This window comes from Epargyreus clarus, unplaced genomic scaffold (genome assembly GCF_041222505.1).
Source record: "Epargyreus clarus isolate Ecla_fem2 unplaced genomic scaffold, WU_Ecla_fem_2.2 ptg000033l, whole genome shotgun sequence".
Classification (NCBI taxonomy): Eukaryota; Metazoa; Arthropoda; class Insecta; order Lepidoptera; family Hesperiidae; genus Epargyreus; species Epargyreus clarus.
In genome coordinates, this window is record NW_027332238.1 from 359,685 (window position 1) to 377,255 (window position 17,571).

The 17,571-nt window shown below is 39.5% G+C and overlaps 2 protein-coding genes across 2 annotated transcripts; one reads left to right on the forward strand and one right to left on the reverse strand.

The window, feature by feature from the left end:
• The first annotated feature begins 4,891 nt into the window (after window positions 1-4,891).
• On the forward strand, window positions 4,892-7,974 carry LOC140755432 (collagenase-like). The gene is made up of 5 exons (XM_073090692.1): window positions 4,892-5,130; window positions 5,713-5,980; window positions 6,451-6,540; window positions 6,839-7,029; window positions 7,812-7,974. Exons 1-5 carry the CDS (start codon window positions 4,930-4,932, stop codon window positions 7,914-7,916), a joined length of 855 nt encoding a protein of 284 aa, XP_072946793.1. The 5' UTR covers window positions 4,892-4,929; the 3' UTR covers window positions 7,917-7,974.
• A 5,404-nt stretch (window positions 7,975-13,378) lies between these two features.
• LOC140755494 (collagenase-like) lies at window positions 13,379-17,236 on the reverse strand. The gene is made up of 5 exons (XM_073090784.1): window positions 17,036-17,236; window positions 15,575-15,842; window positions 15,068-15,157; window positions 14,305-14,495; window positions 13,379-13,489 (listed from the first exon to the last, which is right to left on the reverse strand). The coding sequence occupies exons 1-5, from the start codon at window positions 17,234-17,236 to the stop codon at window positions 13,385-13,387; spliced, it is 855 nt and encodes a 284-aa protein (XP_072946885.1). The 3' UTR covers window positions 13,379-13,384.
• Between the last annotated feature and the right edge of the window lie 335 nt (window positions 17,237-17,571).

The following is a 17,571-nucleotide window of genomic DNA, read 5'->3' on the forward strand; positions in this document are numbered from 1 at the left end:
TTACCAGGTGTTAACCAATCTCCAATCTCAGGTCTCCTGGAAGAAATTTCTTTAGAAATAACCAGTGCCTCTGCACTAAATTTTAGATATATCTCTTTTGTGTTGTATTTTTGTGTGCATAAATTAATAAATAAATAAATAAAAATGAAAAAAAAACGTGTATAAAAAAAACGGTTTCTACACTCACAGCCCCGAACTAGGATTCCCTGTAACGTGGGTGCCATGGACACACACAAAGAAATACACAAACACCCAGACCCGGAACAGATATACAAATTCATCATTCAGATATCTGTCTGGTCGAGGATCGAACCGTTTGCGCGGTGGCGGTATCTAGCACCATAGATACCACCTTCCTCGCCGCACCATACTAGACGTCGCACAACCATGTATGTGCGCTAGAGATGTGCCGAGTCAGGTCGACTCGAGTCAGTACTCGAGTACTTACATAAACTTGCATACTCGAGTACCAATAGTGATACTCGAGTACCAGTAATACTCGAATACTGACGTTACTCGTACACTACAAATACTACTCGTACAAGTAAAAATTTGATTAATTTTGTGTAGTGAGTGGCGTTTTTTTGTTTTTTTTTTGCTCTTCCGTGCTATTGGACTGTATGTTGTGCAAAGTACTCGAGTACTTTGTGAATACTTTGGACTCGAGTACTGACTCGATTCTTTTTTATATGATTACTAAAGTACTCGAATACCAAAAATGGCCGACTCGGCACATCATTAATGTGCGCCGATTTTCGCGTAGCACTTAAGATGTAAGGTAGCGGCCCAGTTCACCAAGTTTCACACATAGGTTCCCTTCGTCATTCCTAGTACATTTTTAATGCCGGGAGATAGGAGTGAGCTATGCGGGGAGGGTTAAAGGGCGAATATTGAAGGTGGTAGAACCCTTTGTGGTTCGACTCCGGCGGCACCACCGCCGCACCTATTTCTGCCTCATAACAGCAGTGTTAAGCGCTGCTGTGATCTGCGTTCAAGGGTGTGGTAAGGGATACATACTTTTCCGAGGCGTTTCAGTTTAGTCCTCAGGATAGCAGCGCATCCGTGGTCGACCTCAGGTAGGAATTTAATCCTATCTAGGGTTGATTATAGATGTCCATGGATGGCAGTGGCCACTTACCATCAGGCTATGTTCGTTACAATTTAAATCCTATAAATGAAACCCTTCATTACAAACTTTTCAAAGGTATTCGAACCTAGCATGCTCGTATGCTACTCCTATATTATCAAAAAATATAGCTATCAATTTTAAAACAAATTTGTCCTGTTTTCGCTTCGCAAATTAATCACTTTGCAAATTAATCAAAATATAAATTAATTATCTTAGTAGGTATCAGGCTTGCATCGCATGATACATGACTTTCAGTAGATTATATGCATTCTTAGCAACGTTGTCTTCAACGTTATTGAGATAATGGTATTATCAATTTTGTTACCACTGCATGCACCACATATTATTATAATAAGGTTTATTAATAATACTGATCAAATGAGCATACACTTGAGCGGAAGGTGGTAGAATCCTTTGTGGTTCGACTCCAGCGGCACCACCGCCACACCTATTTCTACCTAATAACAGCAGTGTTAGGCGCTACTGTGTTCCGGTTTGAAGGGTGTGGTAAGGGAGACAGACTTTTCCGAGGCGTTCCAGCTTAGTCCTCAGGGGTAGCGGCGCATCTGTGGCCGACCTCAGGTAGGAATATCTAATCCTATCTGAGGTTGATTACAAATGTCCATGGGCGGCAGTAGCCACTTACCATCAGGTGGACTGCATGCTCGTCTGCTACTCCTATATAATAAAAAAAAAAAAAAAAAAAAAAAAAAACATAATATTATAATAAGGTTTATTAATAATATTGATCAAATGAGCATACACTTCACCTGATAAGTGGCTACTGCAACCGATATGATAAGAGTCCTACATGAGCCATAAATTCGACGCTACCCTTGAGGACTAAGTTGAAACGCTTCAAATAAGTATCTCTCTAACGACATACTTCAAAGCGGAACACCGTACTGACTTGTTATTAGATAGAAATAGTAGTGGCCGTCTATTTTACTCAAAAAATACCTAAATTCTGATCTTCTTGTCTATATAGATTTTAACTATGCCAAATTTCACACCTCCGTATGCGGAAATTTCGTAAAAAATATCTGAATTTTTCGCTTCGCATATGCCTATGTGAGAAAACAAATATAGTTCAAAAAACTAAAAAACACGCTTTTATGATAAAATCAACTAAAAAGTAGAAATAATTTTCAATCTAGGAATCAATTAAGGAACAGTCAATTGTATAATTGTGAAAAAAGCGTGGAGTGCTCTACTTATCAATTTTCGAAAAGCACCCCACACTTTTTCCACAATTAAAATAGAAGGTTCTTCAGAATATCAATCAATAAATTCACAATAAATGAGGGCGCCTTACAAGAAACCGCTATTTTTCGTTTTTTTTTTTTCATCATCATCATCATCAACCCCTTACTGTCCCACTGCTGGGCACGGGTCTCCTCTCAGAATGAGAAGGATTAGGCCATAGTCCACCGTGCTGGCCAAGTGCGTATTGGTAGACTTCACATACCTTTAAGATTTTTTTTTTTTATATAAATCTCTCAGGTATGCAGGTTTCCTCACGATGTTTTCCTTCGCCGTTTAAGCAAGTGATAATTAATTTCTAATACGCACATAAATTTGAAAATTAGAGGTGCGTGCGTGCCTAGGATTTGAACCTCGGACCCCTCGACCCTCGGACCCTTTTTTTTTACTTTATTACATACCTTTATGGCTGCTATATAGGTCGTTGGAGGCCCGGGGTGGAAAGTGGAATGGAGACCCCCAGTGTAAAAGTTTGCCTGTGATTCGGTGACCTTTTATTTCGCTGACTAATACACATTTCATAGATTGTTTGTTTCTGACGACCTTTTTTAGCAACTGTGTTTGGAGGCCATCCAGGATCGGAGGTCCGGGCGGACCGCCCATTGCGCCCTCGCCTTAAGCCGCTAGAGCTGCTATATTAAGATACAAAATTAAAATATATATTTATTTATCATTTGGTGGTATGGATCTGTGTGCGAGTTTGTCTCACACTACCTAATATTTATTTATTATTTTTTTCATTCTATAACTCAAAGACTTCCACAGTACCACGTTTTCCCTAGAAGGCAATATTGCTTACTACCTAACGAACTTTCTTACTCTTTAATTTATCCTACAATAATATTATAAAATGATTATTTCCCTAAGTAGAATATTAGAACACTTACCAATAATGTATTATTATAAAAATCAAGTAGCTCTAAATATTTAAAATATCATATGCAGTACTGACACGTTATACAAAAAAGCTTGAATTTCAAATTAATTGTGTAAATAATTATTACGTACTTAATTTTCGTATCAAACAAACAAATATGATATTTTCTTACGCCGCTTCTTCTCCATATACGGAACTTGTGAAGCTTTAGCTTACAACTTTAGCTTCATGACGAGCAAACAAAATTCAGTGAATTCAATTCATTCAAATTTCAATCAAATTCTTTGAAGAAAGTATTAATATATTTTCTTCATTCAATCATTTGAATATGGTTTAATAATATTGATTTAAATATTTATCAGTGAATAAAATTAAGAATCTAATTTGAAGAAAAATATTTAAAATTAATTTTAAATAATGTTTCTCATTTTAATTATATTTCGCATTATTTATTTCTCACATTATACTAATTATATTGAATTATTTACAATATTAAAATAATAAACTTAAATAAATAATTATCTGAGAATTCAATAGAGAATATAATTTGGGCTACAAAATATTAAAAATACTATTTTATTACTTATTCTACAATTCAATAAAGACTAGAATTTTGATAAAAAATATATAATTTTTTTCTTATTAGTTTACTGTCTGAAATTTAAATGAAGAATATTTTAAAGAATATTATTTAAAATTTGAAAAGACAATTTCTTAGAATAACACGCGTCTGGTACGGATCGTAAATCTATTATATCTCTTAATATCAATCATTTTAATTAATATAATTATAATGATGACTACCAGTCCAAAATGACAATTTATCATGATTCGTGAAAGCATGATAATTTTAATCACGTAACCTATTGAATGATTATGGGACATAGATTCCGTACAGAGAATATTTGAAAGGTTTTATTTAACCTGCCTTTTTATAGCAGACGAGCATGCTGTCCACCTGATGGTAAGGCTACTGCCGTATGGACATCTGTAATCAACCCCAGATAGGATTAGATATTCCTACCTGAGGTCGGCCACAGATACGCCGCTGCCCTTGATGGTTAAGCTGGAACGCCTCGGAAAAGTATGTCTCCCTTACCACACAAATATATGTGAGCAAATATTCCACCTGAATTTTAAATTAGTTAACCACAACCGATTGAGTTTGGATGACAATGCATCATTAGCTGAGTGACGTCACTCAAATTTTTTTATGCACCCATGATTTGGATATAAAATTAAAAGGTTTCCTAAAAAAGAAAGTAAAAGTTTCTAACTTTAAAGATGGTAGAACCCTTTGTAGTTCAATCACCGTGGCACCACCGCAGTGTTAAGCGATGCTGTGTTCTGGTCTGAAGAGCGTGGTAAAGGAGACATACTTTGCCGAGGTATTCCAGCTTAGCTTTCAGGCGTAACGGCGCATTTGGATGCAGCATGTCTGCTACTACTATATTATAAAAAAAAGTAAAAAAAATCATAAAAAGGTTCCAGAACCCAAGGATCTCTAGAAGCAAAACGAACTGATAATGAAGAAGTCATTAGAGATTAAAAATGGTGTAGTTCGATCTCGTCTGATAAGTAAATCCTGATATCATATTATTCAAAAGTATAAAAGGGGCTGAGAATAGCACTGGAGCATTCAACGACGAAGCCTTCCACGATGAGACCGATCCTAGTTGTCCTCCTGTTGGCGGTAGCAGCATCAGCTGCACCTCAATATGAGCCCATCTTCTACGACTACCATCAGGACATCGGTATCCCCGAAGCCGCCCGCATCAAGGCTGCTGAAGAGGCCATGGACTTCGATGGATCCAGGATCGTAGGGGGCTCCGCCTCAAACGTAGGCCAGTGGCCCTTCTTCGTAAGTAATATTTCTTATCTAGATCTTTCATCTGTTTTGCTATCCTACTGCTTAACCATTTATGTTACCCCGGCGCCAGACATAAACAAATATTTAAACAAGGATCTTGCTCACACATTTGAACATTTATATAGTTTATTTTTTTACTGTCACTCATGTCATAGTCTCCTAGCAACTGAAATTTGCGCATGTGTAGCAGGCTCCGCAGATATTTGAAGTATGAACGCTTTAATGTGTGCTCAAAAAACTGACACCAAATGGCAAAGTGCAAATATTTGAAGCAACCTTTGAACAAATACTCAAATGTTCACTGTGTTCAAACATGTGTTCAAATATTTGTGCTGTCTGGCGCGGGCTTTATATTTGGTTATCTAAAATAACGGTGAAAAACATCGTGAGGAAACCTGCATACCTAAGAGATCTATTAAAAAAAACCTCAAAGGTATGTGAATTCTACCAATACGCACTTGTCCAGCGCGGTGGACTATGGCCTAATCCTTCTCACTCTGAGAGGAGACCCGTGCCAAGCAGTGGAACAGTAATGGGTGGATGATGATGATATCTAAAATAAAATATGTGTAGGCCGGTCTGGTGATCACGATGACCACCGGCGGCACCTCCGTCTGCGGCTCCTCTCTTCTCTCCAACACCCGCGCTGTCACCGCTGCTCACTGCTGGAGACACCGCAACAGCCAGGCGCGCCAGTTCACTTTGGTGCTCGCCTCCAACCGCCTCTTCTCCGGCGGCACCCGCATCAACACCAACCGCGTGGAGATGCACGCCAGCTACAACCAGAACACACTCGCTAACGACATCGCCGTGATCATCATCAACCACGTTGCCTTCAACAGTAAGCGATTTTAAATTATTTTCTCAATTAAGTTAATTTACTTACCACTCTTAAACTTTGCAACAAAAATATGTAAACATTAATATTCCATGCGTCTTTTATTAACATAAACGCACGGTAGGGGTGGAAAATTTTGAGCTGGAATTGCTGTAAGAGTTCCAATCAAACGCACTACACGAAACGTTTCAAGGTTTCTTTCCCCTCATAACTCTATTATCCATCTATAAAGTGGCGCAGAATTAATATTTTTAATTTAATAAACTTTTGTATTTAATGAAAAAAAGTGATTTTGAGTAATAGAAATCTTTACCAGGACCTGTAACTTTTTTTTGCTAATTAGAAAAGATGATATCTGTCAAGTGTCTTCCACCTGCGTTGACAAATATTTGTACCCGTTTTATCATATTTTCCATGATTTCAAATAGTCCAAATAAATATCCATAAGTCAAATGTCCCAAATTGTTTCCAAGACAACATCAACCGCATCAACCTGCCTTCTGGATCCGCCAGCTACGCCGGTAACCAAGCCGTCGCCGTTGGCTTCGGTCGCACCGCTGATGGTGAGTACACCTTAGAATTTTTACAGTCTAATCTTATGATACCTTAATGCCCGTTATTTATGATCAATCTGAGGTAGAGACCTCTGTTGTTCGACTCCAACGGCACCACAGCCACATCTATTTCTGCCTTATAACAGCTGCGTGCTAGTTTGATATTACTACATCTTCACACCAAATTGATATGCCTTTGAGGCAGAAATAATCGAATCACAAAGGGTTCTACCACTTTTTCAGTCTTCACACTTACCCAACTTAAAGGTCCTGGAAGCCGATCCGTAAGATGATAATTTATTTCCAGGTGCTGCTGGCAACATCAACAACAACCAGGCCCTCCGCCACGTGACCCTGACGGTCATCACCAACGACGAGTGCCGCAGGACCTTCGGGAACACCATCATCGCCTCCACCCTCTGCACCAGCGGCGCTGGCGGCAGAAGCACTTGCGGTGGAGACTCTGGTGGCCCTCTTAGGATCAATGGACCTATCCTTGTAAGTTTTCAGACTAATAGTACCAATTTTACCTAGTCATACCTCTAGTTAATCCACAACATTTCTGACTAAATTGGAACAATTTTCAGAAGAGAATCTCTCTTTAACGAATGAAATTATCTTACTAAGTTTTTTTTTCTCTGTCCTGTTTATTTCTTTTTCAAAATTCTTATGTTCTCCACTTGTGAAGAACATAGTGTGAAAAAGTGTCACTAATTGTATCTCACGCCTGCCTACACGATTATTGTTAATGAAAGACAGAAGGTAATAGGTTTGCGGTTAAAACTTGGCCTCTCTATGTCTCTCTTGGTTTAACCCCAGGCACCTTTGATTTTACAATATTATGTATTTATTACAAAATAATTGCTATAACAGTGAAGGAAAAAATCATAAATCAACACACGAGCGACTTCTTAAAAAACTCACAAAAGTGCGTACAGTCTACACTTGTTCAGCGTGGTGGACTATGGACTAAACTTATATAATACAAAACAGTGGTAGCCTAGTGGTTAAGAAACTCGGCCTCTTCATCGAGGGGTCCGAGTTTCAAATCCAAGGCACTCACCTCTGATTTACAAAATTATGTACGTATTAAAAATTAATTATCACTTGCTTAAACGGTGAAGGAAAACATCGTCAGGAAACGTACATATCTGAGAAATCTTTAAAAAAAGTTTATGAAGTCTACCAGTACGCACTTGGCCAGCGCGGTGGACTATGGAATAATCTGTCTCATTCTGAGAGGTTGATGATGATGTCACTAATTAATATGACCTTCCCAGATCGGTGTGACCTCCTTCGGCTCTAGCGCTGGCTGCCAGCGCGGCTTCCCCGCCGGCTTCGCCAGGGTCACCTCCTTCGTGGCCTGGCTCCGTGCCCGCTTGTAAACTGAAGCTGCCCGTTACACCAACTACACCTGCGTATTTTACCGGCTTGTAATTTGAACCTGTGAATAAAACTTTGCAATCATAATACGTTTTTGTTTTTCGAGGTAGACCTTCCGTTGACTTAATAAAATATAATTTAGAAATCAATGTGACTATTTGTACAAGTACTGGACTAATAAATTATATTTATTCGTACATTTAAATATTCAATTTTTTTTAAATATATTTATTCGTACATTTATTCAATTGGTTAGGTTAGGTTTCAAAAAAATTTTTTTTTTTTTTTTTGAGATTTCTCAAAATCTACCGGTTCGAATCGGATAATAATAAATTGTTTTGTCCAGTACCCGTATTAATAATTATAAATTATTCGTACGGTAACCGTATTAATAATTATAAATTGTTCGTACAGTACCTGTATTAATAGACTCAGCCTTTAGAAATTGTCTGTTTTGGGAAAGGGAGATCTCCCGTCGAGCTAAATGATTTTGTCTGGGGAGTGATCGTGCTCCAAGGGTCTTAATTGGAAGCTTGTGTATATACAATATGCTATGAACATTGCGATTCAGAAGCCCCATCTCTTGAGGAGTTGTGGGAAGTCGCCACATCTTCCACTAAAATTTCCCAATTCTGAATCATATAATCATGAAAATTCTTTGGTATTTTTAGAACTTCAAACAATGTTTGGAACATTTTACAATGTATGGTATTTCTGGTTTGAATAAATGAGGCGTTCCAACGCAGATCCATGACAATGCATCTGTGGCCAACCAGATAGGAGTCTAAGCCCATTTGAGGTTGATTGGCAATTACCATTTACCATCTAGTAGACTCCCCGTACAACCATGCGCCTATTTCTAGTATGAAAATGTTCCTCATCTCGTGGAAGGTTTTCTTGAATGGGTATACCGGCTGACTAATATATGTGTCGCATCTTAGTCCTCAAGAGTGACAACGCATCTATGATCGGCTTCAGGCAGAACATGTTTTATATAGAGTTACTCTATCTGCAGTTGACCTTTTAGAGCTCTTACATTATCTTTGATAGATGGCAGATGTCCATGGGATGCAGCCGCTTACCATCAATGTGGGAATTTGTGGGATTTGTGGGAATTAATGTTATAGTTCGAAATGGCTTTTTTGTGTTTGAGTGGCTTTTTACAAAATTTTTAAACGAATGCTGAATTTCCGAATAAAATTTTGGCAAAAGATCTCTCTGTGGGCTAGACGATGCCTGAGGAGCGGCCGTGCTCCAACAGTCTGAGTTCGGTGCTTGTATATATGCAACATGTTGAGAAACCTTCGATAGCGTGATTCAGAATACTCATGGCGCCATCTTTTGACGAAGTGGGAAGCCGCCTCAAAAATAATAAAAAATCAGCAATCGATATCAAATACACCACACTTTTCGAACAGTAGTATTAATTCTAGTCATTCATTTTATTCTTATACAGTTGACCCAGGGTATCCCGACAATCGCTTTGTAAGGCGGCGTCGGATTAAAGAATTGATCGGACTATCTAGAGCCTGTTTTTGGTAACGAGGGGAAACCTTCAAAAGGAGCGACACAGGGTTATGTGGGACTCTTACCGCACTAAGACTCCCCCCGTGGCCATCCTTGGCGCTGAGTAAAAGACTCCAAAGAAACGCAGCCGGAGTCCTCTTAGCGCGTTGCCCCGTCGGGCTCCGCCCAGGTGAGCATGACGCTCGTCACACCGTCTGGTATACACGACTGTATGTGACCACATGTATCAGCGACCTTCCCGGGATCGCTAGTAAGTACTGCCGTCTACCCATTGTTCACTAATATTTTGAAAACAACCTTGTTGGATAAATTGAAATAATAATTGGCCAAGTGCGAGTTGAACGCACGTGGAGGATTATATTTTTTTTAGTATTTGTTATCGTAGCAGCCATAGAAGTGATGCATTGAAAAGTTGAACTATCAACCTATTGCGGTTCGATAGATAAAGCGAAATCCTTCGAAAATTGGCGGTTTTTTGTATGTATAGGGGTTCCTATTTATTTTTTATTTTAAGTATCTGTTCTTATAGCGACCACCATTATGGGTACGTACTAGATAAAAAATTCAAGTGTCTATCTATTAAGATTCAGGGGATAGAGTACTGAGATGTATAGACACGCAGCCGTGTGACGTATATATGGGCGGCGAGACATTTTATAATATATAATATAAATTTTTATCATGTTAATTCTGATTGTCAATGTGGAATTAATATTTAGATTAAAATATGGACGACTTCCGGTAGTACTTTAAAACACTTTGTTATTCATACCAAATAAATTATGTAAATTATAATAATATTAAAATATTTATTCTCGTATTTTTAAAACAATATTTTCAATATAATGTTATTTTATTAATAGTTAAATTTTATTGTGAATCACGTCACTTATAACAAAACAAGTGATGTGAGAGGGTAGTTCTTATGCTGTTTGTCACTCGAGTAGTATTTAAGTCCACGCGCTGGTAGAGCGTGATTCATTCGCATTTAATCAGTCGTGTAAGCCATTACGCTGCCCGAATTGTAAATAAAAGTGAATAAAAGTGATTCTCATATTAAAGTCGTTTCGTTCAGTTTATTAATAAAGTGCGGTATTGGGATAGCCCGTTCAACCATACAGTGATTAAGAAATTTGGCCTCTTGATCGATGGGTCCGAGGTTCAAATCCCAGGCACACACCTCTGATTTTTAAAAGTTTTATGCATATTAGAAATTAATGATCACTTTTAAGCAAGTGATGAAGGAAAAAATCGTGAGGAAACCGGCATACCTAAGAAATTCTTAAATAATTCGAAGGTATATGTGGACTAATCCTTGTCATTCTCAGAATGAACCATGCTCTGCAGTGGGACAGCCATGGGTTGATGATGAATCATACAGTAATGAATTAGGAGTTGACAGTTTACAGAGGTCACAGCATTATACAGGTGCCGGATCAACACGGGTCTACTGTGTTAACTTCAAAAACCCTATGACTAAAATATTGTTATTTAATTTATTTGTTCGTAGTCTCCTAGAATACTGCGGTATCGCTTGGAATCCTTTCTACGAAGTTTTCAACAAAAGAATTGAGAGGATCCTAAAAGATTCTTATGGCATCTGATATACTCTTGAAACTTGGGCAAAAATATAACTTCATATAAAGAATACTTGCATACTTTAGGATGAATTCATTATTCGATCGAAGACGGATGTTGGACATAGCATTTTTATACACCTTGCAAATGGTTTTCCGGATTGCCCAAACTTATTGAGTCTTTTAAATTTTTATATTCCTGCAAAAATACCAAGATCTTCAACATTTAAACTTTTTTCTGTAAACTCCCATAAATCAAATCTCGGACAGCATGCCCCTATTAACAGAATCATTAAAGAATGCAATATTGTCTCCAGGAACTCAAATTTTGAAATCTTTTCTTCTAGCTTTAGAAGATCAAGTGTAGTACATTGATTTTATTTATAATATAGAAGTAGCAGACGAGCATGCAGTCCACCTGATGGTAAGTGGCTACTGCCGCCCATGGACATCTGTAATCAACCTCAGATAGGATTAGATATTCCTACCTGAGGTCGGCCACAGATGCGTCGCTACCTCTGAGGACTAAGGTGGAACGTCTCGGAAAAGTCTGTCTCCCTTACCACACCCTTCAAACCGGAACATAGCAGCGCCTAACACTGCTGTTATTAGGCAGAAATACGTGTGGCGGTGGTGCCCCCGGATTCGAACCACAAAGGGTTCTACCCCACCTTCAATTTATTATGATTGTAACACTTAATTATAATTATGTAGATATTATTGTGCTTCTTCAATTCAATTTATTCTCTTTTTTAACCGACTTACCAAAGAAAGGTTATCTATTCGACACGTATATTTTTTTTTTGTATGACCAGCGATTTTTTAGCAATGCCGTGACCGATCGTCATGATTCAAACGCCATTGTATGCGACTAGTTTCACAGGGGGTCCCATTTCGTGGAAATATGAAAATTTTCGCCAGCTTTCCCGGAAAATTGGAAAAACACGATTTCTTATAAACTTGAATAACTCGAGTATTTTTTAACCAATTTCAATTTTATTTTTTTTCATTTGAAAGGGTGTATCATTGCGGTACCTTGACACGTTCCTACCTTGACCCCTGTTTTTTACATATCTGGTATCTTCTTGCCACCCAATCCTCATGAAACTTAAAATGAACATTGAATATCTAGATTAACATCATATGATGAAAAATTCGACCTTCAACTCTTCAACCCTGATAATGCAGAGGTGCCTCCTGCCTCAACCATACAAGTTAGGCATTTGGAGCTTACGAATATTTAGTACGGTTGATAAGCAGAGATATATAATGGAAAATTCGACCTTCAACTTCAGCTTATAATGCAGAGGTGTCTCCTTCCTCAACCACAGAAGTAAGGAATTCGGACCTTACGAATATGTGATAAGGTCCTTGAATTGATGGAAAATGATGGAAACATATGATGGAAAATATGACCTTCAAATCTTCAACCCTGGTGATGCAGAGGTGCCTCCCATGTAAAGTATATAGATTAGACATTCGTTGTAAAGAGTTGTTAGACAGAGACATATGATGACAAATTTGACCTTCAACTCCTAAGATCTCATGATGCAGAGGTACCTCCAGCCTAAACCACATGAATAAGCCGTTTAGTGCTTTCACACATATTTTATAGTTCCTGAGCAGATACATGAAAAAAAATACTAGTAATAAAAAAATGACCTTCAACTCTTTCACTCTGATGTTGCAGGTGTGCTTCCAACCTAAACCATAGGAGTTAGCATTTTTGTGCTTTCATGTATGTATTAACGTCACTAAGCAGATACATAGGATGAAAATTTTAACCTTCAAGGTCTTAATCCTGATAAACTAAGGTTGCTTCTCGCCTACACCGTATGAGTTATACATTTGATGCTTTCTATTTATAAACAGTATCAAAGCTAGACTTGGTAGTGACATATGATATAAATTTTGATCTTCAAATCTACAATCCTAGTGATGCAGGGACACTGCTGATCTGCTGCGCGGCAGCGCCCTGTGAGCGGGTTGGTCCAATCCATATGAATTCTGACCCTATCTTATTTGTTCATGATCATATTACCTATATTTATTTCTGAAGTCGGCGCTCATATTGGGCACGCTGTTTACGCCGCTATCTTTCTATATATATATATATATTTACTTAACCTGCGTGTAGTCTACACCTTTAATTACAGTGGCATTAAGCTAGCTTATGTGTTTTGTTGTATCTAATCTGTATGTACATTATGTTGGTGTTTAATAAATAAAAAAAAAAAAAAAAATAAGAAATATTTTTTACTTATATTTCCACCTGTGAGTTTCACGTTGGAAAATAAAACAAATGTTATGTTGCAAGAATTTATGTAAGCATCAAGTTACAGTGTTGTAATCGTTGTGCCATGCAGTTACATGCGGCCACGGAGCCAGGACACGAAGGAGGTGACCCTGGCGTATCCGGCAGGGTAGCCGCGCTGGCAGCCAGCTCGCGCCACGAAGGACGTCACGCCGATCTGAAAGAGTGTTACATTAGGTATTGATAGAAATTGAGCTCGAATTAAATAAGCCTAGAGATGGCACACGGTGTTACGAGCACCGCTGACATGGAGGAGGATGGAGGTGGTAGAACCCTTTGTGGTTCGACTCCGGCTGCACCCCCGCCACACCTATTTCTGCGTAATAACAGCAGTGTTAAGCGCTGTTGTGTTCAAGTTTGAAGGGTGTAAGGGGACACTTTCAGAGGCGTTCCAGCCTAGTCAGTGGTAGCGGCGCATCTGTGGTCGAGCTCAGGTAGGAATATATTGCCCTATCTACGGTTGATTACAGATGTCTATGGGCGGCAGTAGCCACTTACCATCAGGTAGCTTGCATGCTCATCTGCTACGTCGTATTATAATATAAAAATATATAAAGATGATGGAGTTACTCCATCATCTTTCGAACAGAGGCTGGAAGGCAAATGACGTCGAAACGCAGACGAATGCTACCAGTGTACCCGCTGACCCGACAAAGAGTGTTCAGGGAACACTGTCAGGTTCAGTCGGTAGGAATCCGGCATATCCTGTAGAGAATTTGCAGAGTTTTCCTCGCGTAAAAGACACAGGTACCAATAGATAAAAATGTTGGAACTTTCCAATCCCTGAAGGTCGGATTTGGAATCTTATACAATTCTGAAGATTCTTACGAAATTTATAGTCTACCAACCTGCTTCAGCTCAGCAGATATAACTTAACATTTTAATTGCGAGAACCCTCTCAGAAGGTCTTTCAATTAGTGTCTAGAGTATAAAAAAATAAGTTAAGCTTCATAGCATTTGTGAGGCACCTACAAGGATAGGTCCATTGATCCTAAGAGGGCCACCGGAGTCTCCTGTGCAAGTGCCCCTGTTACCGGCGCCGCTGGTGCAGATGGTGGAGGCGATGATGCTGTTGCCGAAGGTCCTGCGGCACTCGTCGTTGGAGATGACCGTCAGGGTCACGTGGCGAAGGGCCTGGTTGTTGTTGATGTTGCCAGCAGAACCTGGGAACAATTAATAATAATTTATCTGGGAATTATGACAATTTTCGATTTTTCTTCCGGAGTAGCGGATGGCAAGAGTTCCCAGTCTGGCGAGCTCCCACTCGAACCGCCTCTACCAGTGGTCCCGGTAAAGACGACAGTATGTGTGACCGGATACCCCTCCTATATCTCTAGATGGTGTGAGAGGAGCGTAATTTGCTCCTCCAGGGCATTGCCCGACAGGGACACCGCTCTCGGAGGACTCCGGTCATATTCCATTCGAGATCCCAGATTCCTCTAGGTTAAGATCAGGTGTGAGACCTCGAATAGAAGTCCTTGATTCCACCCTCATGCCTCATTTTCTTGTAACAGATTTAGGTTCTGATTTTAAAAGTTTAGTCAGGCATCTTTCTTCCAACAACATTCAAACTTCGTCTTCAGAAGAAACATCACTTGTATTCCCCACCTTAGTCAGTACTTTTACATATGTCGTTTGACCATAATGGACAATTACTATCAGTACAATTCCTAAGCCATACCAAATTTTTGTTTAAATACTTATAATATAAAATGATTTAAGTGTATTTACTCACCATCAGCGGTGCGACCGAAGCCAATGGCGACGGCGTTGGTACCGGTGTAGCTGGCGGACCCAGAAGGCAGGTTGATGCGGTTGATGTTGTCTGGGAAACAATTTAAGATCATCTTGCAGACCCATTCTTAAGGTCAATATTTCTTAATCAAAAAATATGAAGTATAGTGCAGTGATAGCCTAGTGGTTAAGAAACTCGGCCACTTGATCGAGGGGACCGAGGTTCAAATCTCAGGCACGTCACCGTTAATTTTTAAAAGTTACGTGCATATTAGAAATTAATGGTCACTTGCTTAAACGGTGAAGGAAAACATCATGAGGAAACCAGCATACCTGAGAAACCTTAAAAAAATGTTTTCAAAGGTATGTGAAGTCCACCAATATCCACTTGGCAAGTGCGATGGGCTATGGTCTAATCCTTCAAATTCTGAGAGGAGACCTGTGCCCAGCGGTGGGATAGTAATGGGTTGATGATGATGAAGTCTGAAGTCATCGTCAAAATGCTTACTGTTGAAGCCAACGTGGTTGATAATGATCACGGCGATGTCGTTAGCGAGAGTGTTCTGGTTGTAGCTGCCGTGCATGTCCACGCGGTTGCTGTTGATACGGGTGCCGCCGGAGAAGAGGCGGTTGGAGGCGAGCACCACAGTCACCTGGCGACCCTGGCTGCTGCCGTGCCTCCAGCAGTGCGCAGCGGTGACAGCGCGAGTGTTGGAAAGCAGAGAGGACCCGCAGACGGACTGACGGTTGTTGGTCAACGTGATGAGCAGACCGCCCTGCATGCAAAAATTTCCTAAGCATTCAAGCAATCGGCAGAAAATAACGCTTGCTACACCGTCAGCCCCACACTAGAATTCCATGCGTCGTGAGTGCCATGGACACACACATAGACAAATACACAAACACCCAGACCCAGAAACAGACATCTAAATTCATCATTTAGATATCTGTCTGGCCGGGGATCAAACCCTGGACCATTTGCGCGTCATGGTGACCGCTCCTCCACGCGGGTAGGCAGATGAAATTTTTATTTGACTTCGAACAATAGATTTTTAACAATCCAATGATTAGTAAGATCCGTTTCCATTATTGCTTATCATTTCGTTAACCGAGCTTCCAATAATAAAGTTGAAGCTCTAACATTTGCCAATATATAAAGGCATACTAATACTAAACGGAGTAAGTGTAATTAGAGTTGCGCAAAATGTATCACTAAAGTGAAAAGAGTGATATGTATCTTTTGAACTCAGTGATATATATCACTCTTTTAGCTCAATAGCTCACTTTAGCTCAGTAGCTCTGTAAAGATACGCGACATTTTATATCAGTATATCAGAGAATCAGATCAAAATGTTTTGACAACATTTTTGATTCCTATAATTAATACAAAACTGGCAAGAAATTATATATGAATTATCACAGCCAACGCTATTTGTATATCCCGGTTTCCATGTTCTTAGCAATAAAATATTTTAATTTAGTGTTTAATACGTAACCGTAACTGTTATATATCTCAATCAACGCATTTGACTCGAATCAGGCTCACTACTCACTCTCAGTCAGTCGCTCATTTGACTCATCGCTCACTCGCGAGCTAGTATAACACTGTTGAGTTGAAGAAGATCTTATATCCGGAATCGTTTGAATCTATGAACTAAACCATGTGATGCGGATATAAAGATATAATTCAAATCCGTCGGAGTTGATGAGTGATTAGCTCTTTGGTGAAGATATATATCTTTTATATCACTCACTCGCGAGCTACACAATTCTAAGTGTAATATACATTTTCGAGGCATTCCAGCATGGCCTCAGGGGTAACGCCGCTTCTATGGCCGACTTCAGACAGGAATTTCATCTTATTGGGGGTTCGTTACAGGTGGCAGTGGCGATAGTAGATATTCACCATCAGTCGCACTGATTTACTTGACCGCTACTCCTATATTTAAAAAAGATAAATATAACTTACAAAGAAGGGCCATTGTCCGACGTTGGAGGTGGAGCCGCCCACGATCCTGGATCCATCGAAGTCCATGGCCTCTTCAGCAGCCTTGATGCGGGCGGCTTCTGGGATACCGAACTCCTCATGGTAATCGGTGAAGAAGGTCTCATATTTCGGCGCAGCTGATGCTGCTACCGCCAGCAAGAGGACAACCAGGATCGCTCTCATTGTGGATGGTTTCGACGTAAATGCTCCAGTGCTATTTTGTGGACCTTTTATACCTCACAGTTAGATATCAGGATTAAACTTATCAGACAAGATAGAACTTTTTAGTTTATCTATAAATATAATCTATAATTACATCTTCCGTTTGTTTGTTGGCAGGGTTCCTTAGGCCCTATTTTTGTTGAGGAGGAGAACCTTCAATAAGTACCCGACGCCGAGTTATATAAGACTTTTCATCATTAACCCATTACTGTCCCACTGCTCGGCACGGGTCTCCTCTCAGAATGAGAAGGATTAGGCCATAATCCACCGCGTTGGCCAAGTGCGTATTGGTAGAC

Bases quoted from the DNA above. Each gene is read 5' to 3' on its own strand.
- LOC140755432 (XM_073090692.1), top strand. From the start codon at position 4,930: ATGAGACCGATCCTAGTTGTCCTCCTGTTGGCGGTAGCAGCATCAGCT. The intron at 5,981-6,450 runs GTAAGCGATTTT...ATTGTTTCCAAG, and splicing joins CAACCACGTTGCCTTCAACA to ACAACATCAACCGCATCAAC. The intron at 7,030-7,811 runs GTAAGTTTTCAG...TGACCTTCCCAG, and splicing joins GGATCAATGGACCTATCCTT to ATCGGTGTGACCTCCTTCGG.
- LOC140755494 (XM_073090784.1), bottom strand. From the start codon at position 17,236: ATGAGAGCGATCCTGGTTGTCCTCTTGCTGGCGGTAGCAGCATCAGCT. The intron at 15,843-17,035 runs GTAAGTTATATT...TTTTGCATGCAG, and splicing joins TCGGACAATGGCCCTTCTTT to GGCGGTCTGCTCATCACGTT. The intron at 13,490-14,304 runs GTAGGTGCCTCA...ACACTCTTTCAG, and splicing joins GGATCAATGGACCTATCCTT to ATCGGCGTGACGTCCTTCGT.